Genomic DNA, 25,333 nt, shown 5'->3' with positions numbered 1-25,333 from the left:
CAAACTGATCAGATACTGGAGTTTGCTTGACCCGAGATTGCCAAAGCCAGGGGAGAAGCCCGAGAGGTTTTCTCAGAAACTGCTCAGCGAGTATTCACAGTTAAAATCTGGCTCATCGATTTACATGCACAATTAAATCTGCTAAAGTTTGAGAAAGTGTATCAACTGACATATTGTCCTTGCTGTTCAGATGGGAAATCAGTTGCATTAATATGGGTAAAAATATATGTCATTTTTTACTCAAAATATTCAGCCTATCAATACCTACTGAAATTTAAATCTTCAATTTTTATTTAAAAATATTGTTCTTTTAGAAAACTAAATATCTCCCCCCATGGGTACCTTTTTGTTTGTTTTTACTACTAATTGTTCTGGACAGTAAAAGATATGAACAAAGTATTTTTTAAGCAACACGTATTTATTTGTAAGAACAGTTGCCAGTTTCTAGTGAAACTAAGAATGATTGCTCTAGCACACTGAAATTAAATTTGTAGCTTTAAGTCTTCAAGGCTGCTTCACTTTTACTTGTCTGTATTTTAGACCAATGCCAAGATTCAGAAACCCGAACATTTTATCAAATCGGAGACACCTGGGAGAAGTATGGGCAGGGGGTCAGGTACCAGTGCTATTGCTACGGTCGCGGCATTGGGGAATGGCATTGCCAACCTCTTCAGTCCTATGGAGGTGAGTAGCTCAATTACTGCAAAGTGAGAACTGTAGGCTGGGTTATAAACACAGGGCAGCCTCAGTGTTTACTAATATTCTGATGCTTAAGTTAAAATCTCCTTCCTTTTCCATCCTTATACCACTGTCTAATAATCAGCTGAATTTTTGACAAACAATGAATTTTCTTTCTTCCCAGTCAAGAAAAAGATACGGCAAGTATGCAAATGTGCCTGAATGTAATTTTTTTCTTTTTTAAAAATATTATTTTTATTAATTTCAGAGAGGAAAGGAGAGGGAGAGAGAGATAGAAACATCCATGATGAGAATCATTGATCGGCTTCCTCCTTCACACCCCTAGTGGAGATCAAGCCTGCAACCCGGGCATGTGCCCTGACCAGGAATCGAACCGTGACCTCCTGGTTCATAGGCCAACGCTCAACCACTGAGCCATGCCATCTGGGCTGTAATTTGTTTCTTAAAACTGTAGAACATTCTATTAGGTTAAAACTTTCTGACTGATTTTATCTCACACCCATACGTAGGGATAGAAACCAAACAGTGAGCTGTGCTAAGAGTAAGGGGCTAGCATTTTATGTCATGATTCTTAACAGAGAAGTTGTACAGAGAAATTACGTGAAAGACAATATAGGGTTTGTTTTCATCGTACTTTCAATCTAGGCTTTTTGTCAAAATTTCCAATTTGTTTGATCAGTTCGAGTGTGGAACAAAGTATCCTGGGTCAAGAGTTGAGTAAGAGGTCAATTTTCCACCCACACAGTTCAAATACCCTCCAGTGTTCATTGCTGGGAGTTTTTCAGGTCACAGGGCATTATTAAAATGAATGAACACTGGTTTTGTTCATTCATTTTAGGAAAAGAAAATTTGATCTTAGTTTCCACTGAGTGATTAATTATAATAAAATGCATTGATTTATGAAAGTCTAATTGCTAGGCATCAGTTATTTGAGCAACTACTGAAGTGCAAAGCTTCCTGTTACCTTTACACTTAACACATGGCCTGCACTCAGAAATAGAAACAGATTTCCAGGGTCTCAGAATGTACCTGTAACAGGAATGAAGAATAAGTTAACGGAATCCCTCCATCATGGGATCACAAATTCACTGACCCTGACCACAAGATATGAAACACTCCAGCGAAAGGCAGTGCTCACCAAAGTACGGGTCCCAGCTCTCTCGGTGCTTCTGAAGAGACATATGCTAAACATCACTCATTATTCCTTCATCTGTAAAATGAGGCGATCATAGCTGATTGCCCTTAAAGTTCCCTCCCGCACTAACAGAATAACGTTCTGGGATCCTGACTACCACTCACGCAGACACACTCTTTCTATGACCTCTGAAATGATCTTGCTCTCCCCACACCTTACACACTGTCAGGGCTGCCCGGGTGACTGCTTTGGGCAGGCTCCGAGCACTGATTGACCTGGCTCTAAATTGTATTTCATGGTGAATCTAAGTATTCGAGTCATTCATTTTTTTAATTTTTTTTAGTAATTTTTAAAAATTTGGCTGCAGGATTACCATAGGTTCAGAAAGTATAACTGGGTTTTCTTAAATTATGCAGCCAGCCGAAACCGGTTTGGCTCAGTGGATAGAGCGTCGGCCTGTGGACTGAAAGGTCCCAGGTTCGATTCCAGGCAAAGGCATGTACCTTGGCTGCGGGCACATCCCCAGTAGTGGGTGTGCAAGAGGCAGCGGATCGATGTTTCCCTTTCATTGATGTTTCTAGCGCTCTATCATTCTCCCTTCTTCTCTGTAAAAAATCAATAAAATATAAATAAAAAAAATTATGCAGCCAGAAGATAGAATGTTCTAAATGATAATGCTTTCAGCTTTCTATGTTTATGGCTGTTGGTGGGGGGTGGCAATCTGTTGAAAGTCATTTCCTCCTTCGTGGTTTTGAGGGAACTTCACATCGCTGCTGGCTGGAAGCATTTTGGTGAACATGTCAGAGATGAAGCTCGGACGGGAAGGAGCTCTTCCGTATTGGAGTCTTACATGGCCACCGTGTTCCTTCTCTTTATTATTTTTAAAATATATTTTTATTGATTTCAGAAAGGAAAGGAGAGGAAAAGATAGAAACATCAATGATGAGAGAGAATGATTGATTAGCTGCCTTCTGCATGCCCCACACTGAGGACTGAGCTCACACACTGGGGACATGGCCTGACCAAGAGTCAAACCATGACCTCCTGGTCCATGGATGGATGCTCAAGCACTGAGTAACACTCCCCAGCCTGTTACTACGCTTTAAAAAAGGGTAGTGATCCAGTCCACCACAGAGGAGATTTAGGGGCAAGGGGCCTGACGCGTCTCCTCAGTACACAGCTTATCCATGTGTCTAGTTTGATCAGTGATTCGTGATTTGCATGTGGGACTCCAGGAATATGGAAGAAGGAAGGAACAGCAGACTACCAATAGATTGTCTCTGAGCCTTGCCCTGTCTGTTCCTCTGACCGAGGACCTGTTGAGTCGTTCAAACTAACAGGAGATAAGAGGCAGTTGGTGTGTCAATAAACTAGGAAGGCACAGAGCTCAGCAAACTAAACAGGAAAAAAGAACTGAGTCGCAAACCCATAAATGTTTAACTTCTCCAGGGTCACCATTACTGGAAATTGCTCATTTTGACCTTCTTTTACACTAGTTTTTAAAGTATGATTTGTATCATATCTTTACTTAACTACTTTATTGCTTGGCTGATCATATTGAGTAAGAGAAGGAGTAAAGTTTTCTAAATGGTAATTATTCAGTTTGGATAATTTTTTAAAAAGTTTTATTGACTCACCAGTTTTGAAAGGATTATCAGGATTTTAAGTTTAAATGGTGCAAATGATGTCAGAGTTTTCAGCTTTTTTGTTTTCCAATCATATGTAGCCTGGTTGAGTATAATGATCATAGGAATTTAATTGACCTTACAAATAATGGGCACAGGCTCTCTACTTCCTGAACAAGAATGTGCTAAATGTGTTCCGTGCAGTTCCCTTCACGGGAGCTGTGCCACAAGCCTGACATTGAAAACAGAATTTAGAAAGAAAAGAAACTTCTGCTCTAGCTGGTTTGGCTCAGTGGGTAGAGTGTTGGCCTGTGAACTGAAGGGTCCCGAGTTTGATTCAGGTCAAAGGCATGTAGCTCGATTGTAGGCTCGATCCCTGGCCCCTGGTTGGGGTACATGCAGGAGGAAACCCATCGATGTCTTTCTCATCATTGATGTTTTTCTCACTCTCTCCCTCTCCCTTCCTCTCCAAAATCAGTAAAATATACATATATGAAAAGAAACTTCTGTAGGTTTGCTCCATTATTGAGGTGAAAGTCACTAAGTCACCTTTACTTTCCCCTCCCTTCTCCCTTGTTATCCTCCTGGTGGATGTGGGTGCATGATTAGGCTTAAAGGTGGGCAGGGAAGTTTATCCGTGTTGCCTTTATAAAACATCCTCTTCGTTGACACTTAACTATCATCAGTTTTTTAAGATTAAAGATTTTTTAGGGCCGTGTTAGGTCCACAGCAGAATTGAAAGGGAAATTTCCCTTATGCTCCCTGCCTCCACACATGCATAGCTGATTGTCAATATCCCCACCAGAGTCATGCATTGGCTACGGTCGATGGACTTAAAGTCCATCATGTAGGCTAGGGATCAACATATATTCCACAGCATCATGAACTTTTCCCCCTCAGCATCCTGATTGCCAAACTAAGTAAAACACCTATCTCTTTATATGAGAAAATTTATAGTAGGATTTATGGGAAGGATCAATATTTAAACAACCTTATGCCAATGATTGTAAATAATGTAAGGACACAATATTCCCATAGTTATTGATTTGCATGGAAGTAATACTTTAAATCATCACATCTCTAAAACTTTGATTCAGTGTTTATCTTTCAAAACTCATTTACATTGTGAGTATATTTTTTAATATATTTTTATTATTTCAGAGAGGAAAAGAGAGGGAGAATGAGATAGAAACATTAATGATGAGAGATAATCATTGATTGGCTATCTCCTGCACATCCCCTACTGGGGATTGAGCCCACAACCCAGGCATGTGCCCTGGACCTGAATTTTCAAAGAGAATTTAAAAGCAGAGTTAATTTTTAAATCAACATATTGTAAGAGTTTTCAGGAAACCTACATCTGTTGATCTGGTGAAGTGTTTTATTAAACGCCCAAAATTTTGCTCTGTTTCACAGAATGGCAGTTAGAAATTCTTGGAAAGATTATTATAAGGAACTTTAATTTTATTTCTAATAAGTTGAACATTGATGGATGTCATAAAATGACAGTTTAGGAAAAAGGTAGTGTTCTGTTCTGCTAGCGTAGTAATTCAGCTAATTCATTATTACCCTGAAGTGTGTCTACACTATGAAGACTTAATTACACTTCTCTTATTTTGCTTTAAAAGCAAAACTAAAGCCATGCTTTATTTTTTTATTTATTTTTAATTTTTTACTAAATTATTATCTGTGTACATATACCGCCCCCCCCATACATGCCCTCTCTCCCCAGAGTTTTGTGTCCATTGGTTGTACTTATAAGCATGTATACAAGTCCTTTGGTTGATCTCTTATCTTCCTCAGATCTCCCTACCCTCCCTGCTGAATTTGACAGTCTGCTTGTTGCTTTACTGTCTCTATATCTATCTTTTGGTTCATCAGTTTATAATGTTCTTTACTATCCATAAATGAGTGAGGTCATGTGGTGTTTTTCTTTCATTGACTGGCTTATTTCACTCAGCATGATGTTCTCCAATTCCATCCAAGTTGCTGCAAATGATGAGAATTCCTTTTTTATGGCAGCATAATATTCCATTGTGTAGATGTACCATAGTAAAACCATACTTTAAATCAATATGTGGAAATATTGAATTTAGTGTGTCCTGCAAAATCTCATTTCAGTTGATAGCTGCTCTAGAAAAAATTTCTCTCCTAATAATTTGACCAAACAATAGAGGGTAATTACTGAATTAAAATAATATTTTTCCCCAAAATGATAAGGCGTTACAGATAGCTTGTGCATTTGAAGATGAGAAATAAAACTGTCTTTAACTAGTACTTTTGTCTATTTGTCTAAGAGTCTACCCTACTTAGGAATGTGTTTTACATCATGCCTTATGGCCTTTGGAATGCTGTGTCCTCCTGACGTGGCAGATTCATTCTTCTTTTTTTTTTTTTAATTTATTTTATTGATTTTTTTAAAGAGAGGAAGGGAGAGAGAGAGTTAGAAACATTAATGAGAGAGAAACATCGATCAGCTGCCTTCTGTACACTCCCCACTGGGGATGTGCCCGCAACCAAGGTACATGCCCTTGACCGGAATCGAACCTGGGACCTTTCAGACTGCAGGCTGCTGCTCTATCCACTGAGCCAAACTGATTTTGGTGGCAGATTCATTTTTGATGACAGCTTCCACAAACCAGAATTTGCTTCAAGGAAGCTAAATATAATAAGTATATGAAATCTGCCGGGACCGGTTTGGCTCAGTGGATAGAGCGTCGGCCTGCGGACTGAAAGGTCCCGGGTTCGATTCCAGTCAAGGGCATGTACCTTGGTTGCGGACACATCCCCAGTGGGGGGTGTGCAAGAGGCAGCTGGTCGGTGTTTCTCTCTCATCGACGTTTCTAGCTCTCTGTCCCTCTCAATTCCTCTCTGTGTAAAATCAATAAAATATATTTTTAAAAAAATAAATAAGTAGGTATATGAAATCTGTAGGCACTCCATATTATGTTTTTGTGTTATGACAGTTCCACAATTTCTTACAATTCTTACTTTGAAAATGGAGAAGAAAGCAAGCTAAGAGGCATTTTTAAAAAAATGTATTTTATTTGTCATAAAAAGTTCTAATTGCAGTTCTCACGATAAGCAATAATTTATCAGCTAAAAAAGAATTTGATGCTCTGTTTCCAGTGTCAATAGGTAAAAGATTGATCCCAATTCATTATTACGTATATTCACATTTACTGATAAGCCAAACTATTTTTAGTGATCTCGTCCATGTGCACTGAATTTCAAGCTGAAGAGAATGAATAGCTAAGCTAACCAAATCTCACAGTTCCATCTTCAGAAAGGACTGGTCCTGTCCAGGTCATCATCACCGAGACCCCCAGCCAACCCAACACTCACCCCATCCAGTGGAATGTGCCCGAGTCATCCCACATCACCCAGTACATTCTCCGATGGAGGCCTGTGAGTATGCCACTCCGAAACCTGGACACTGCGTCTCCTCATATTGACAGATGCTGAAATTATTTTCCTTCAGATTTTGAGCTAATAGATTGGATTAACTATCCATATAACGTTTATATTTATTTAGTGACAAAACAATATCTGATCAGTTGACATACAGGCTTAGCTTTTCTGGTATTTAGAAAATTTTATTTCTTTATGTTAAAAAGATCTTCTTAGCAAAGACTTAGGAATGATCATGCTTAAAATTATTCTTCCTCAACATGGGAAGAGTATCTAAAGTTTTTCATACATTTTATAACTGTCTCAAAGGATAAAGACTGTTGTCATTTTCACCTATGGGAGAAAAACAGCAGCTAAGTTAATATCTTCCTCTTTTATTTTACTTTCTAAGTGGTCATTTCTTAAAATCTGACTTCTGACCATCTGAAGTTCTTTAGATAGATTATGCCACATCCTCTCTGACTAGTGTTCCTTGTGAATATGGGTGTACTTTTTAATTTAATTTAATTTAAATTTTTAGAAAAATTCTCCAGGCCGTTGGAAGGAGGCCACCATTCCAGGTCACTTAAACTCCTACATGATTAAAGGCCTGAGACCTAATGTGGTGTATGAGGGGCAGCTCATCAGTTTCCAGCAGTCTGGCCAGAGGGAGGTGACACGCTTTGACTTCACAACCACTAGCACCAACTCCATGACCGGTACGTACCACAGCCACCCTGTCTGTGCCTCAGCTTTTCTTTTCACACTCGGTTCATACTTGATTCATATTCTTTCAAGGATCACACTCACATTTTTTTTTAAAAAAAATTATATTATAGCCCTACCATGTTTAGCTCCGTGGTTGGAAGGTCCTGACCATGGATTGAAGGGTCCCCTGTCAAGGGCACATCTCTTGGTCCAGTCTTGATCCCCAGCCCCAGGCGAGATGCATGCAAGAGGCAACCGACCGATCGGTCTCTTTCACATCCATGCTTCTCTCTCTGTGTCTCTCCCCCCTCCTTCCACTCTCTCTAAAAATCAATGGAAAAAATATTCTCGGGTAAGGATTAACAAAAAAAATTAGGTTCTACAGATGATAGTAGGTTTTCTCGATGGCTGAGGCTCTCCTTCCCCTTCCTGTGACTCTAGGCAACACCGTGACGGGCGAGACAGCACCCCTTTCTCCCGTGGTGACCACTTCTGAATCTGTCACTGAAATCACGTCCAGCGGCTTTGTGGTCTCGTGGGTCTCAGCTTCAGACACGGTGACAGGATTCCGTGTGGAGTACGAGCTGAGCGAGGATGGAAGCCACCCCCATTACCTGGGTAAGCTGAAGCGCTGTGAGAGGTTGGGAGTGGGAGGCCCTGCTTAGGAGATGGCACTCTGTGAGGGGGCAGGGGTCTGTGAGCTTCAGAACTCTGACAGCTCGGTCTGAACGATACCTCCCAGTATGAAGAAGGGAAATGACCGACCCTTTCTAGGACTGCACCGGGCTTTTCCTGAGCCAGCTTCATGGCTTCCTGGTCCCTGCTGTGACCTGCATTATGTATTTGCCCAGACACTAGTTGCTAGTATGAAGACTGTGGTAGAAAATGTTAGCTTTGGGGGTGCACGGTAACCTCCTTTGTGCTTTTCAAAAGTCTCATGTTTAGGGGCCTTTTAAAAATTTGATTGTAGAATAATCTATACACTGACTGGGCCAGATTATTATGATCTGGCCACTCAGTGTGTGTGTGTGTGTGTGTGTGTGTGTGTGTGTGTATATATATATATATATATATATATATATATATATGCATATTAGAGGCCTGGTGCATGAATTTGTGCATGGGTGGGGTCCAGCCAGCCTGGCCAGGGAGAGGGGACATGGGCAGTTGGCCAGCCTGCCTGCTGGTCGAACTCCTGGTGGAGGGGACAATTTGCGTATTAACATTTTATGATATAGGATATATGCTGAGTGGCCAAATTATTATGTGTTCAGAGATCATAATAATCTGGTCACTCAGTATGTACTGAAAAGCACACTGATCATGAATACAGAGCTCAGTGAATTTTTATTTTTATAAAGTGAATACACCCACCTCACTCCCCATCACCCCTACCCATAACCACTGCTCTGATTTCTAGTTACTTACTTGATTTACAAGAGGACTGTGGTCACACACTTATGGGTGGATTACAAAAATTATGCATCTCTAGAGAACCAATTTGAAAAAATGAAAAAGTAGGAAGAAAAATTATCCCATTGTGCATTAAGTATCCATGAGTACATTTCCTTCTAGTCTTGCCCCCCCGCCCCTCATGAATGTGTCATTTTTAAAAATATTCTTCTCCTGAGCTGTGAAGTCATTTGAGGGACTTGGTATCCGTGATTAGTAATCTTTCCTTCTTATTTCAAAGACCTTCCAAGCACAGCCACCTCTGTGAACCTCCCCGACCTGCTGCCTGGCCGGAAATACATTGTGAATGTCTATCAGATATCCGAGGAAGGAGAGCAGAGTCTGATCCTGTCTACCTCACAGACAACAGGTACTGTGTACCACCTCGTGTCAAAATAGCCTTTTCTTTTTTTTTCTTTTTTTTGTAAAGCAGACGGATAGCAGTCTTTTCTGACGGTTTTCCTTTTTTTTGTTGTTAGCACCCGATGCCCCTCCTAACCCTTCCGTGGACCGGGTTGATGACACCGCCATTGTTGTTCGCTGGAGCAGGCCCCAGGCACCCATCACAGGTCAGCTCAGCCTCCTCTTCCTGGCTGCCATGGTGATCACGATGGCATAAGGAAGGGGTGAGGGACAGATTCTGGTACCACTGAATACCGTCTGAGGACGGGGGTACCACTCTCATTTCCTACATCATTGCTAGCCTAGGGTGGAGGGGTGTATGTGTGTGTGTGTGCGCGTGTGTGTGTCTCTCTGTGTGTGTGTGTGTGCATGGCTATTCCTATCTCTGTATGAAATGGTTCTTAAAAGAAGTGGCGGCATTGAAAGGGTCTACTTTCCGAGAACCACTGCCTCCTGGCTAACCTAGCTGACTTTTCCTTCTTGGATCTGTAGGGTACAGAATCGTGTATTCACCCTCAGTTGAAGGCAGTAGCACAGAACTCAACCTTCCTGAGACCGCCAACTCCGTCACGCTGAGTGACCTGCTGCCTGGCGTGCGGTATAACATCACCATCTATGCTGTGGAGGAGAACCTAGAAAGCGAGCCTGTCTTCATCCAGCAGGAGACCACTGGCGTCCCCCGTGCAGGTAACTCAGAGACACTGCCCATGCTCTCTTATCTGCTGGGGCCTAACAGGTAACAGCTTCATCTTCATCTCGGCGGAGCAGCCATTTTTATCTCATGCACACATAAGCTAATCACTAAAGTTCTGCACCAAAATACATTTTTTGCTAATCTGGCAAAAAAAAAAAAAAAAAAAAAAAAAGGTATAATTTTGATTCATTCACACCGGACAGCTATATATAGGCTGGTGTCAGGTTTTTATTTGACAATCTAAGGGAAAAAGAGGTCCCCTGACTAAATAGCCAGGGATTGCATGTTTTAAAAATTCTTGTGGCATTCAGTTGGAAATCGCTGTGTTAGAGGAACCGAGCCATCCTTGAATTGTGTTCATTCTATTAGCCTGCTTGGGAGGACCAGGAGTGTAAGGAGAAAGAATAATTGTCTTGGCTGTGGGTGTGTGTGTGTGTGTGTGTGTGTGTGTGTGTGTATTATTTCTATCAGAAGTTCCTATATGTTAGTAATCATAGATTAGTGTGTTCCTAAATTTATGAAAGTTGGCTGAAATGTCCTTATTATAAAACAATGTCAAAGCTGGCTGTTGATTTTCCTGATAAAAAAAAACTGACACCATGAAGTCTTTGTATTTTTCCCTGGAAACCCAGGGGGTCAGTTCATCTATTGCTCTTAAGTATCATACTATGATTCAGTCGAATGAAAATTACCGCATATTTTTCTGTTGTCCTCAGTGGGGTGTTCTGTTTTTTTCTGCATGTTCATTTCAAACCCCTTAGTAAGACACTTCCCGTGCTGGAACCTCACTTGCAAACTTACGTATTTGTAATAAACCTCTCAATGTCAGATGAAAGCAGTGTGACTAGACCATGAACATAGAAGCCAAAAAGCATAGCCTCTGGCTCAGAGACAAAGCTTGGCATTGCTCTGGGGTGAGGGGCCCTTGGAGTTGCCTCCTGCGACTCAGGAAACTGCCTTTTAAAAAATTAATCTTCGGCCGGAATGGTGAATGACCAGTGGGTTCTTGTCTGTCAGATAAAGTGCCCCCGCCCCGGGACCTGCAGTTCGTGGAAGTGACGGATGTGAAGGTCACCATCATGTGGACAGCCCCCGACAGTGCGGTGACCGGGTACCGCGTGGATGTGATCCCCGTCCACATGCCTGGGGAGCACGGCCAGCAGCTGCCCGTCAGCAGGAACACCTTTGCCGAAATCCTGGGGCTGACCCCCGGGGTCACGTACCACTTCAAGGTCTTTGCCGTGAACCACGGCATGGAGAGCAAGCCTCTCGTGGGAGAACGGACCACCAGTAAGTCCTACCCCCGCCCTCACCTCCGCCTCCGTGTCCACTCCCACTGCCCATCTGGGCTGGGCGCGCAGCACGCCATTGGCTCCTCTACAGTTAGGAAGCGGAAAATGCTCAGCCAGTAAGCGACACCCGCGTGGACACAAAGGACATTAAACTCGCCAACAAAACTCGCCTAATGGTGATCTGTTTCCCAAATACATGCGCCAGCAAAATGGCGCTGGGAGAGGGGAACATAGAGAACCTAATTTTCTTTGCAGTGGAGGCGTGGATTGGAAAATCCGAGTGCACGTTTGTGCAAGTAAATATATCTAGAGCCAGCTCCAGATGTAATCTAAAACTTTTGTAGCAGAATTGTTTACAAATCATATCTGCGAGTCGGCTTCTGTTCTGCTTGTTTGTTTATTTTAAAGACAAATTGTTTTTTTTTAGATTTCCCATGTAAGGGACAATCATCTGGCATTTGTCTTTGTCTGACTTATTTCACTCATCGCAGTAACCTCTAGATCCAGCCACGTGGTTGCAGATGGCGAGGCGTCATTCTTTTGTGATAGCTAAGTCATCCTACTTTTTCTATAGGCACCACTTCTTTATCCACTCATCTTTTCATGGGGACCTGGGGCACTTCCGTATGTTGGCCACTGTACATAATGCAGCCATGAACATACGATGCGTATGTCTTTTCGACTGAGTGTGTTGGGTTTCTTCCGAGAAATACCCAGTCATTGCTAAAACAGTTAGTGCTCTTTAGGCATCAGGTCCTCTGCTCAGTTCTTTAAAAGCTTTATTATCCCATTTAATCCTAGTGTTGGCCTAACGAGGAAGGTCTCATTGTTACCCTTTTTTGGTCCATGAGGAATTGAGGCTTAGAACAACAATCTGTCGCTTAGAACAACATAGGTCCCTGGTCTAGGAAGGGATGGAGCTGGATGGACAGGTTCATGCTTCCAATTATTACACCTAACTACTTTGCAGACATTTCCTGCCTCTTAAAAGCATTTTAAATCACTGCAGGTTCACTGCTAGTTATCATACTCCAGAAGAGAACTCACAACTTACTAGTATGTGAAGTTCTGAGTCTTCTGTTGTAATTATCGTCTAACTAGAATCCTGTGAAAATTACTTTCATTTCCCCATCAAAGGACTATTCCTTAAATAAACGAGGAACACACTGTTTTTGTTCCGTGTGGAGCTTTCTGCTTGCCCTCGTTTTATTGGGCTTGTTCCTCTTAATTTTCTTGGCTCAGCAGAGTAAATACTTGTGTTTACAAGTGTTGTGTGTCTTCTTTTTAATGCCATCTCTATAATGTTAGTGTCATTCCGGAAGGTAATGAGATAGGAAAATTAGACTTTCCACAGAATCACAGCCAAGTAAAACAAGGTCGGCCGTTTCTCATGACTGACACAGAATTTTATAAGGATGTGCGCTCACTTCCTTAATGGCTCAGTATTTCCAAGGCTTTGATGGATATCGTGTCAGCCCTAAGAAAACTTGAGAAAGTTCAAACTGTAGAATTTCAGTGTGATAATTACTGAGGTTCGGGTATTTCTTGATGTGTTTTATCCTTTTTTTTTCCTCTAGAATTGGATTCTCCCACTAACCTCCAGTTTATGAATGAAACTGACACGACTGTCATAGTGACCTGGACTCCGCCTCGGGCCCGGATAAGCGGGTACCTACTGACCGTGGGCCTGACCCGGGGAGGCCAGCCCCAGCAGTTCACTGTGGGGCCTTCTGCCACACAGCACCCCCTGAAGAATCTGCAGCCTGGGTCCGAGAACACGGTCACCCTCGTGGCTGTGAAAGGCAACCAGCAGAGCCCCCCGGTCACTGGAGTCTTTACTACCCGTAAGCCAAAATTCAGTCTTTTCTTAGGGATGCCGTCGGCTCTCACTGACAGTTACCTTCTTTGTTCTTGATCCATTTTTTTTTTTAAAGTTAACTCAAGAAACTTAGTACAAGATTTAAATAAGAAATAAAAATTTAATTAATTTTTTTTTTTTAGATTTTAGAGAGAAAGGGAGAGGGAGAGAGAAATACTAATTGCCTCCCGCATGCACCCCGACTGCGTATTAAACCTGAAACCCGGGCATGTGCCATATCAGGGAATCAAACCGGTGACTTTTCATTGTATAGGGCGATGCTCAACCAACTGAGCCACACCAGCTGGGCAAAAAATAAATTTAAGATAGTATATATATATATATATATATATATATATATATATATATTATATATATATATATATATATATATATATTATTATATATATATATATATATATATATTCTTGATTTTTTTACAGAGAGGAAGAGAGAGGGATAGAGAGCTAGAAACATCGATGAGAGAGAAACATCGAGCAGCCCCCCCCCCACTCCGCGCACACCCCCTACTGGGGATGTGCCCGCAACCAATGCACATGCCCTTGACCGGAATCGAACCCGGGACCCCTCAGTCCGCAGACCGATGCTCCACCACTGAGCCAAACCGGTTTCGGCAAGATAGTCTTTTAAAGATCAAAGTAGTGCTACACATCGTGTGGTCCGTGGACCAGCTGCTGGCCCATGAACTGTTTGTGACTGGACAGTACGGAGCTTGTGCGGGACTGTAAAGCGTGAAGCACACTGCTGAGTCCAGTGATCATTTTTTGAGGCAGAGTTTTCCTGATGAGAGAAACAATGCATGAAGTTACATATGTTGCCAGCCCCCTTATTTGCTCCAGGACTAACATTGAGTAACATGGTTGAAAACACCCAATTATTTGAAAATTGAATCCTAACGTAGTAAGTGAATTTACCAAATACTAGTCAAGGCGAGAGGAGATCAGCACCTATGTCTACATGCTACTACTTTGGGTATCAAATGGCAGCAGTAAGTGTGGTAAGAAATGTACCGAGTGAACAAAAGCAAGGAAGTGATTCTCTGCCAGCGTTGCTGCAGCAGATTTCGGTGGTCCTGCAGAGCAGAATAGCTTTTTAAAAAAGAATGTCATGTTTCTTCAATGTCTCTTGAAATTCCACAGAAGGAAAAATATTGACAATAATTTTCGGTCACATCTGTCCTTTAGCTCAATTTTACAGCAAGTGGCCTTTAAATCTCTTTCATTTCACAGTGTAAGCCTGTCTTCATCAACTGACTTCTACTAAACACACTCTCGCTCAGTCTACAAAGAATTATGAGAGCCCTTATTTCTGGCTGAGCATTATTTATTTTTAAAGTGACATGTTGAAATATAAGAACACCTAATGTAACACTTTTTTTAGCGCATATATATATATATATATATATACACACACACATACACACACACACACACACAACTAGGAACTAATTTACCATTTTCATAAAGCTTTCAACAAATTTACTCTGACTAAAAATATAGATGTTAAAAAGCATTCAAAAAATGAATGTAAATTTAGTTTAAAAAAAAAAAACACAAGCAAACAACAAAACGGCTATGGAATTTATCTCCCAAAGAAATTGTCTATAAATTTTTTCCTATAGGAATTTATAATTTACCAAAAATGTACTTCCATTTAAATTTGGTGTATGGAGTTTGACTAGTGAAGGCTTCTTTTTAAGTAATTGCTGTTCATCAGCAAGTAAAATCTGCTTTTTGTTTGTAAGTTTGCTATTTTATATTACATATTACTGAGATACCCTAAAATCTAATAACATGAAATCAGTATCTTGATATTCTTGTAACTATAGAACTTTTATAGATGTCCTTCACTGCAATGGAATATGGGTCTCGGTAGATGTAGTCTTTTACTGACTACATAGGATTCCACAATTATATAAACATATCCGTAAATGTAGACTCATATAGTTATCATTTTTACTCCTGCACCCAAGATGCATTTCATGTGATCTCTTTCATTGGACAGGGTACCTATAAAAGAAAAATAATTTTTAATGCTACTCACAGTAATTGAGTGGAGTAGGTTGGGTCAAAATGGACTATTTTAAACCTTTTAGGAGACTTTGATGTGTAGGATGTGTTGTTTTTTGCTCTGCACAATATATTTACATATTGTCAAGACTAATTTCACTAGCTAGAGGTTACCATATTACCTTGTACATAGTATATATATATATATATTTTTTAAAAGTATTTAATAGATGATTGAGGAAAAGATGAAGAGGAAAGAATGATGAAAACAGCTCAACCACACTTAGTGTTAAATAAACGCACGTAAGCAGGGAGTTTTATGATCTTTGCTGAACTGCCAGCACTCTCTGCGGCTCTAACCATCAGCAGGGCTTCCTGGGAACAACTTTGCTGGGGTTTGCTAACTTTTTGAGAGCAACTGTGTGGGTGGGGGAGGCATTCCTGGGGGGTAAATTCCGTTTGCTCCTTTATAAATCCGGTACATGTCACTCCTTTAACAAACAGCCAGGCTGTTCTTTACCTCACAAGACCTGCCGACTTCCAGTCACATCCTTTGTTGGACATCAGTGTGTCTGTCGGTTTGTGGTTTGGAGATGTTCCTGTAATGGTCTTCCCAGGCTGAGGGCATCCTCTCCAGCCTGAGGAGCTTCTTGCTGGCGGGCTCAGGCACTGGGACATTCCCAATCGGAAAGCCCAGGGCAGTTGAGGAGAATATAATTTGAAAAGGTTGTGGCTTTCACAGATGTTCAGTGAAAGAAGCTGAAAGCTTACCACATCGTTTCTTCTGGCCACTAACTAGTCACACGGGGCTGGCGGTGGCATTTTGGCCAACTCAGCAGCAGCAACTAAGTGGGGTAGGATTTAAAACACTGGAAAGGGACCATGGGTCACTCACCCTGGTTTCCGCCCCCTCCCTTCCCCAAATGCCATCAAAATAATAACAGACATAGAAACAGCTCACCATGTGTAGTGAGCCATTAGAACAGTCATGGCAAAGTGGCCCACACACAATTTATTTTCCCATACACAATATTTTATTTTATTTTATTTTTAAATATATTTTGTTGATTTACAGAGAGGAAGGGAGAGGGAAAGAGAGTTAGAAACATTAATGAGAAAGAAACGTCTATCAGCTGCCTTCTGCACACTCCCCACTGGGGATGTGCCCGCAACCAAGGCACATGCCCCTGACCGGAATCGAACCTGGGACCCTTGAGTCCACAGGCCAACGCTCTATCCACTGAGCCAACCCATTTAGGGCAATATTTTAAAAACATACTTTTAAAAAACTGCACATTAGAATCCAACCTGGGAATAAAAAAGAAGAAAGAATTGTAATAGTGGGTCTGAATTCCCACATGACAGAGTCAAAATAATTGACTGAAGCTGAGTGGAAACGGAGTGTTCACACATTTCAGTCCCTGAATATACGCATAGTTCTGGAGGGCAACACGGGGCCTCACCAACCCTTCATGATTTAGTATAAATGCATTTAATAGCTTTTATTCCTCCGGTAGGCACAGAATTTGGCTGGGAGGTAAAGAGGAAGCAACTGGAAACGAGGACCCAAACATGTGACCAGGACCAATTACACACTTAAAATCCTCGACTTTGACTCGCTCAGATGTCTTGGTCTCTGAGGCCTCACCTTTCCCAGAGCAGCCAGTTATTGGGGTGCTAATTCCCTTTATTACAAGATTCAGTTGTTCAGCCCATTCTATTTTAGAAATCTAAATTTATGAGATCTCTAGGACTATTACAAATGTCTGTCTTAACTTTCTGTACTCCTCTTTTCCTTTTTTAAAAAAATTTTTTTTAAATAATATTTTCACTAAGAGAAATAACAGTGGTGCCAGAATGCTAGACTATGTGAGTAAGCTTCTGTGATAATCCCCGATTGCAGTGGTAGGATATTAAATACCTGCAGGATTGTTATTCTGAATGCTCACATATTTAAGGTCTCTTTAGAATTTATAACTACATCCATGGTGGCCAGTTTTGTTTAACTTTCTAATGGCGTCCCTTATTGGAACCAAATTTAATTAGCCACCCTCAGGGAGTAATTCAGCACAAAGCTGTTTTTAGATCACCATCTAAAATTTAACATTGTTCTCAAGTTAGTGACTAGCCAGTTAACTCCCACGCGTCCAAAATGGAAACCATCCCCATTTCTTCCATATGCGCTGGAATATTTACAAACTTAAGTTACCGTAATTTTCTTTACAAACCCAGAGATGTCACCAACAAATCTGATTCTAAAATTGGGCGACCAGAGTTGATATCTGAGGTTTGCGGTTATGGACGCTTATGGTGTTCAAAGGGTTAAGAGCCAGATGGGTAGTTAGTTGGCAGTGACCAGTTTTGCAAACTAACACTATAGGGAAATTTACTGTCCTCAAACTTAAATCCTAACTATGAAGAAAAGACGTAAACCTGCCTTCCAGCCAGGTTTCAGATGACTTGGGTAACTCCTGGAAGACCGGGAAGCCCTGACCTACTCCAGACCCTCACCCAGCGAAGGGACAGGTGCTGTTTTCTGGGTTCACCTGCTGATGAAACTGAGGTTCTTGATAAAAATGCTCACTATCTGCATTCTAGGCAATCGCCTGTGGGTCTAAGGTTTTGACTTGTGCATTGATCCCATTTCACAGAGAAGCCCATGAGCTCCATCCCACATTACGACACAGAGGTGAATGAGACCACCATAGTGATCACATGGACACCTGCTCCCAGGATTGGCTTTAAGGTAAATCATAGATGTTCTCATCTCTTGTGATACAGCCCCGAGGTGCCCCTGTTTCTGGATGTGGCAGAAGTCGAGATGTTCAAAAGTCAGGAGGACTGGGGTTTTTTTTGTTTGTTTGTTTTTGATATATATTTGTTTGTTTTTGATTTTTTTTTTTTTTCAAAGAGAAAGGGAGAGGGAAAGAGAGGTAGGAACATCATGGTGAGGGAATCATTGATTGGCTGCCTCCTGCACAGCCTACACTGGAGATCAAGCCTGCAACCCAGGCATGTGCCCTGAGCAGAAATTGAACCTTGACCTCCTGGTACCTAGGTCGATGCTTAACCACTGAGCCACTTTGGCCGGGTTTTGTTACCTGCTTCTGTTCAGACCTCTCTGACCACATTGTCGGGGCATAGCAATACTCGCCTCACTGGCTAGAAGGATGGATGAAGGCAGAGAAAGTGCTTTGCAAAGGATAAAACATTAGCATGCAACTGTCACTGCTGTTATCTTATTTTCTCCATCCTTTCCCTCAGGGAACTACATTTAAAAATACAAGGAAACTCCATTTGATCTGTTGCTCTAAATGGGTGTCAACAAGTTCATGAAAGCCCATTTAGGGAGATCAATTAAACTCAGTGTCACTCAAAAATCACATTATTATCCAATCGGTTTCATCTCAACTTGTTCTAAGCTCCTGTGGGTGAATGACTTAATGGAAGTTAAGATTAAGATCTTCCCTGTAGTATATGGATTCCTGTTCTCTAAAGTGATAATATTAGGGGAATGATGAATACAAATGAATTGTTTAAATTAATTCTTTTTTAAAAAAAAAAATTTAGAATATATAGAGAGAAATATTTATTGGATATCAAGACTAATTCCCCATGATTATTTGTTTAGGAAAATACACCAAAGTTCATTTCTTCTTTGAGCTGTACAAATGGTCATATTGATGATTAAGCTACTTACATTTAGAGAAGCCCTTTTTGAAGATTGCCAGCTTACCTTCTAAATTTCCCTTAATAAAGTCAGAAGCCTTATAACCTACAAAAGGATGTCTCTAGAGTGGAATATTGATGACATAATATTACTTAGGTTTTTGAAAGGAACTCTTAAAAGGATTTCAAACGATGGGCACGTTTGTTTTAACTCTCCTTTTGTAACATACGGTCCTGCAGTTAAAGCTCTGAGCCTACTTCTTCCAAAGGAGTGGCACAGGGGCTGGATCCCGCCTGGCCACTCAATGGTGAACTGAATGGTAATAACTCCTTAAAGCAAGAGCTAGGGGACCCCTTCCAGTGAAAGGAAATAGTAATGAACTTCCATGTGGCCCAAGGCCCCTGTGTGCATACTTATCGTTTGCACCAGGAGGTGATTTATCTTGAAAAATAGTAGGTAATCACATTTTCCTGGAGCCTTTTATGACAAGCACCTTTGTGCAGCTTCAGAGGACACCTTTCCCCACGCCAGCCCCCCAGGACAGAGAATCCCGGCGGACGTGTGTGAGCGAAGGCCAGGCTCCAGCTCAACCCCCAATGACAGCACACGGTGCCATCCCCGAGTTCCCGGTCTATGAAACGGAACCACAGCCTCTCGGGAGAAACCCAGCTCTGGGAAGGTTTGTTCTTGGTGCTTATTTTGCTTTTCTTCTTCTAGCTGGGGGTCCGACCAAGCCAGGGAGGAGAAGCTCCGCGAGAAGAGACTTCAAAGTCAGGAAGCATCGTGGTGTCTGGCCTGACTCCAGGTGTGGAGTACGAGTACTCCGTCTGGGTCCTCAAAGACGGGCGACAGAGCGGCACACCCATCGTCAACAAAGTGGTGACACGTAAGAGGACTTCTCTGCTTTTATCTTTAAGTGTTTAAACTGTTCCGCTTTCAAAGAACAGCTTAAATCAATCATCCCCCCCACCCTTTTTTTCTTTTTTTTTTCTTCTTTTTTTGAGAGAGAGAGAGAGAGAGGAAGGGAGAGGGATAGATATAGAAACATCAGTGAGAGAGAAACATCATTGATCGGCTGCCTCCTGCATGTCTCCTAAGGATTGAGCCTGCAACCTGGCCATGTGTCCTGACCGGCAATCGAATTGGTGACCTGGTTCATACGTGGACACTCAATGCTGAGCCACACTCACCAGGCCCACGTCACTTTTTACATATGATAATGGCATAGGAGGAAGATTTACCCCTACTTATATTAATAGCTGTTGCTAAATTTCAAGTAGCAAGTTCAGTTCATGCCATATAGTCCATGGCATCCGAAGTGTTCTTTCCATATCAAGAATATTTATGAACTGGTAAGATGGAAACGATTTCAATAGTATTGCAAAATCTTTGGTCATTAAAAAAAAAAAAAATTCTGTCAGAGAATTGCTTTCCACCTTGGTTTCATAGTACAACATCTGTATTTTTACTGACTCTTTCAGAAAGAGAGATAGAACGGAAGGAAGAAAGGAAACATAAAGAGGTAGGGAAGAATTCCATAGGTCAAGTGTTTTGTGTTAGCTTTAACTTTTAATTTTCCATTATTTTTCTAGCTATAACTCCCCCAACCAACTTACACCTGGAGAGCAACCCTGACACTGGAGTGCTGACGGTCTCCTGGGAAAGAAGCACCACCCCTGGTAAGCCTGAGAAGTATCAGAGGGCATGCGTAAGCAATACCTTCCCAGGACAAGGGTTTTAGGAACCGGTCCTTTCCGAGAAATATAGGGTGAAAATGGAAAGTACCTGTCCCTCCAGAAGAAGCACAGGAGGACATGTGTATGCCTCCTAGAGCGACAGGGAGGGTGTTTTGCCCTGTATTTACTTGGCTCACAGGAAAGAGAGCAAGGCTGGTGCCTATTGAGCTCTGTAGGGAGTCACAAGGGCTGTGGAAAAGCATTCTGGAAGGGGCTTTTGCCCAGTGGCATTCAAAATTGCCATACAGATGGTTGAAATCATACTGCATAATTTTTCCTTTATGAGTTATCACAGATTCGAGTTTATTATTCAGTGAGCTTTCGCATACATGGTCATAAGTTGCACCACAAAAATCTAAGAGTGATGTAAGGTGGAAATGATCCATTTATTTTGCAGAATGAAAAATTGAGACTCAGAAAAAACTAGCCTACCCATGGTCACAAATTGAAAATGTTATAAAATTGGGATTGTAACAAGTTTTTCAGACCCTTTCTCACACCCAGCATCACATATTTGGAACCTGATTGTTTGTGTGTGTGTGTTTTATGTATAGTTAGTACCAAGGGATTGCTGACATGGAGTTCCATGACTATTTTTAAAACTTTGAATGTAGCTTTTGTTTAAACTCCTTGGTCACGCATATTGAAACTTGTTGTGAAACATTTTTAGCTATAGCTATTTTCAAGTAGCATGATATATGTACTATGACTAAGGCAGGGGAGATTTTAGATACTCACTAAGCCCATGTCAAAGTCTCTTTAAATGAGAAATGTTACCCAAAATGTAATCGTATTAGTTAATATTGGGTGTATTAAGAGTCACTATTGAGATATTGGGATAGTCATAAATGAGAAAATTCTAAATTAAACAAAAACAGAAGTTCCAACTCACAATGATTTCACTCATATCCATTATACTGGTTACTTTAAGGGCCATATTTAGTTTATTATTTCACTAATTCTAATTTTAGAAATAGTTCTTATATTTGCTTAGGCATACAAGGAAGAGAATTTAATTATCTGATCAATGTGTACAATCACACAGAATAAAACTAGCTCAACCTGTTTCTCTTTAAAAAAAAAATATTTTATTGATTTTTTTCAGAGAGGAAGGGAGAGAGGTAGTTAGAAACATCCATGAGAGAGTAATCGATCAACTGCCTCTTGCACGCCCCCTACTGGGCATGTGCCTGCAACCAAGGTACATGCCCTTGACGGGAATCGAACCCGGGACCCTTCAGTCCGCAGGCTGATGCTCTATCCACTGAGCCATCCCAGCTTCAGCTCAATCTGTCCTTCTTAATCTCCCTCTAAAATAGAGTGATTTTGGTGAAGTTGTCATTATCTGTGGAAACTCTGTTTAAGCCAAAGTTATGCTATTTCCAGCCAAGTGACTCTGGATTTGAAACTAAGTTGGCAAATTTCATGCTTGTCAAAAGCTAGGTCCTTAAATATTTAGTCTTAATAAGTGGCCTCGCCTGCCTGTATAGATGGTCACTAGCAAATGCAATGACCTCAGCGTGTATTTCCCATCCGGTTGGGTTTTCTTGTCTATACTTTTGTTTTCATCCTGTTTCTAATGGCAAAATATGCCATCATTTCCTTGCCCTTTATTAAGTTTAGCATAAGTTTACTTTCTTATTTACTTTAGTATGTTCCTATAGGTTGCTAGTCATCGCTGTTTTAATTTGAATCTCTCCCCCCACTCAACCCTCTTACTTCTATGATTCCTGAATTCATATTCTTTCACTGGAATAAGTAGAGCCACTTCTTTCTCCCACTTTTTCTCCTTTCCTGTTCCCTTCCTGTAAATTCCCTAGTTAGACTTTGTACGTGAGGAGAGCCCACTTTGGGGAATGAGCCTAGGGTTGAGAGCCATTTCATACTAAGCAGGTAAAATGGAATATTCCCCAGCTATTATGCAGATGAGCCAGTAAGGACAGTCAGGGTACCGGGGACAGTGGTAGAAAGATCATGGAATTTTGAGGCAAGAGAGCCTTTGGTGATCACTTTCCCATTCCAAGACTTTCTTTAAACCAAGGATACTATTGCCTGCCTCAAAGGATTGTTGTAAGCACTAATGACAGCAGAGTCCTCAATAAATGCCATGAACTTTCCCCATTCCCCTGTGTGGGTTCATCACTGGGTTCTGGTTTAAAATGCTCTGGGTTGCAAATTCTTCCTGCATTAACTAACTTACTCCTTTCTGTCTCCTGCAGACATCAGTGGTTATAGAATCACCACCATCCCAACAAATGGCCAGAAGGGATATTCTTTGGAAGAAGTGGTCCATGCAGATCAGAGTTCCTGCACTTTTGAGCACCTGAGTCCTGGCCTGGAGTACAATGTCAGTGTTTACACGATCAAAGATGACAAGGAAAGTGCCCCTATCTCTGCTGCCATCGTGCCAGGTAATGGGAAAATAAGCTGTTATCCTCAGAATGGCAGCTGCAGTAAGCGTGGGGATTAACATCTTAATCCCCAGGGGGTTGAGTGTGTCAGAGAGAGGGGGGATTGAATTCCGACCTCCCAACCGCACTCTTCAAAACGGAGACGTCAGAGCAACAATTTGGACAAATGCTTGCTGTTAACGCTGCTCACTGCCTGCTTCACTGGGAAGCTGTCTGTTGCGATGAGTATGTGATGGAGTGGCAACCGTGGCATTAACTCTGTCTGCTCCCGTGGAAATATTACTAAAACGATGTCACGTGTCTGTACTCAGTACTGACAGGCTAAAAGTAATATGGTAAATGCATCCCCGCGGTCCATTTGTGCCTGGTCTCACAGTCCACTGGTCAGCTGCTGTCTGTAAAATAGTACGTGTCTCCATATGTAAGCACTGAAGTAGCACCTGATCTACACACCTAGTTCTTTAGTTTCAAATCCTTCTTTTTTAAAATTGAAAAGAAAAAAAAAAAAAAAAAAGTAAAGACCACACCCTCGGGGCATTCTTTCTTGTGGATTGAAACTCAGAACTGAAAAGACCTGACCAATAGGCTTGTTGTTTGTCCAAAATGGGACTGTGACGGATGAAAGCGGACAGATGGTGTTCCCCTTCGTGCATTTTGGTAGAATGCTTTTAATAGTGATAATTAAATAACTTTGATCATGAGTTAAACACAATATTGGCACTGGCCTTGGACTCAGGCCAGTCTGTCTGCCCCCTGCCTATGCTTTTAGATGGCATATTTCACACCATATATTCATAATGTGTTAACATTATGGCCATATCTTGTCATGAGTTTTTGTATGGGGAGAAAAATGAAAAAACTCACCAATCAGGTTTTTAAACAAATCTTCCTGCAAGCTTTATTTTCCTACTGAAAATTTTTGGATTTTTAAGACAACATTGCTGATACTACAGATACCATGTCCGGATCTTAGGGATGGTTTTGACATCCTAAACAGTCCTATAGTTTTTAGGAGCCTGAGAAGTTCCAATTGTACCATTTAGAGACATGTTCAAAATGCAAGAGAATCCCTAAGAATAGTGTGACTTGTTTGATTCTCACAGGGAAGCAAACTATTCAGGATGCTCAGGAATCTTTCAGATAATTTGGAACAGACTGCATACTACCCTCGTTGCTTTAACATCCCGTCAATTTTACCACTAGTAACCTGATGTACACTGCTTTATTTTTTCCTCTTTTTTTGCCTCTATTTTCCTTGTGCCCCCTCCCTCCCCCTTTTGCTTTGTAACTCAATAGAGGTGCCCCAGCTCACTGACCTAAGCTTTGTTGATATAACCGATTCAAGCATCGGCCTGCGGTGGACCCCGTTAAACTCTTCCACCATTATTGGGTACCGCATCACAGTAGTTGCGGCAGGAGAAGGTATCCCCATATTTGAAGATTTTGTGGACTCCTCGGTAGGATACTACACAGTTACAGGGCTGGAGCCGGGCATTGACTATGACATCAGCGTTATCACTCTCATTAATGGCGGAGAGAGTGCCCCTACTACACTGACACAGCAAACGGGTGAATGTCGAAAACTTCTGTGTTTGAGACACGGATGGTGTTGCATGCTGCCACCAGTCACTGGTTAAATATGGATGTTTCCATGGGGAAGCCAGCCATTTGCCAAAGATTAAGAGAAGGTGGTTTTGGGGGAGTAAGGAATCCAATGCAGATGCTAAACTGATCGGGCGAAGACCTAATCAAGCAGTCTTCAGTAGACTTTCATTCAAAGCACAAATATGTAGAAAGCTAGCAAAATGTTGGTATCTGATGTACAAATACAAATATTAATTGAATTTTCAGACCTGTGATTTTTTAAATGATCTAACATCAATGCCAAATTGTATCATGAGCACCAGTTATTAATAAGAAAGTACTTCCAAAATGTACCATTATGTGCTTCCTTCTGTCTGCTCTTGATCAACACTACCGTGTTCCTTCTTTGTAGCTGACAAAAGCCCATGGAAATTTAGGGTAGAGTGGAAAGGGGTTGTTTTGAGATAGAGTAAAAACAAAACAAAAAAACCACAAAACTTTGGCACACTCTAAGTTCTATTGCTGTGGCGAGGTAAAGAAACTCCTCTTTAACCTCAGTCTGGGACGAGCATGCAACATTATAAACGTTCTCTGCCCTGCATGGTAAGGAACATGCTGAGAACCCATTTGCATGAACCCTCTTCACT

General features: G+C 41.4%; 1 protein-coding gene across 12 annotated transcripts in view; it reads left to right on the top strand.

Annotated features, from left to right (window-relative positions):
- FN1 (fibronectin 1) overlaps positions 1-25,333 on the top strand; it is a 66,564-nt gene that overhangs the window by 15,563 nt on the left and 25,668 nt on the right. For 8 of the 12 annotated variants that reach the window (XM_084891967.1, XM_084891966.1, XM_084891963.1 and 5 more), the window contains exons 12-25: positions 541-684; positions 6,734-6,867; positions 7,391-7,568; positions 7,999-8,175; positions 9,251-9,379; positions 9,489-9,578; positions 9,904-10,098; positions 11,123-11,395; positions 12,975-13,241; positions 17,937-18,031; positions 19,673-19,841; positions 20,548-20,634; positions 22,911-23,102; positions 24,399-24,671. In XM_084891967.1, the coding sequence (XP_084748093.1) occupies positions 541-684; positions 6,734-6,867; positions 7,391-7,568; positions 7,999-8,175; positions 9,251-9,379; positions 9,489-9,578; positions 9,904-10,098; positions 11,123-11,395; positions 12,975-13,241; positions 17,937-18,031; positions 19,673-19,841; positions 20,548-20,634; positions 22,911-23,102; positions 24,399-24,671 (2,403 nt within the window). The remainder of the gene's footprint in view (positions 1-540; positions 685-6,733; positions 6,868-7,390; positions 7,569-7,998; positions 8,176-9,250; positions 9,380-9,488; positions 9,579-9,903; positions 10,099-11,122; positions 11,396-12,974; positions 13,242-17,936; positions 18,032-19,672; positions 19,842-20,547; positions 20,635-22,910; positions 23,103-24,398; positions 24,672-25,333) is intronic. The other 4 variants (XM_084891959.1, XM_084891958.1, XM_084891957.1 and 1 more) reach the window with 1 other exon arrangement.

The sequence above is a fragment of the Pipistrellus hanaki genome, assembly GCF_964339955.1.
Source record: "Pipistrellus hanaki genome assembly, chromosome: 8".
Lineage (NCBI taxonomy): Eukaryota > Metazoa > Chordata > Mammalia > Chiroptera > Vespertilionidae > Pipistrellus > Pipistrellus hanaki.
The sequence above is the reverse complement of the archived record's forward strand: the minus strand, read 5'-3'. Positions and strand labels throughout refer to the sequence as shown.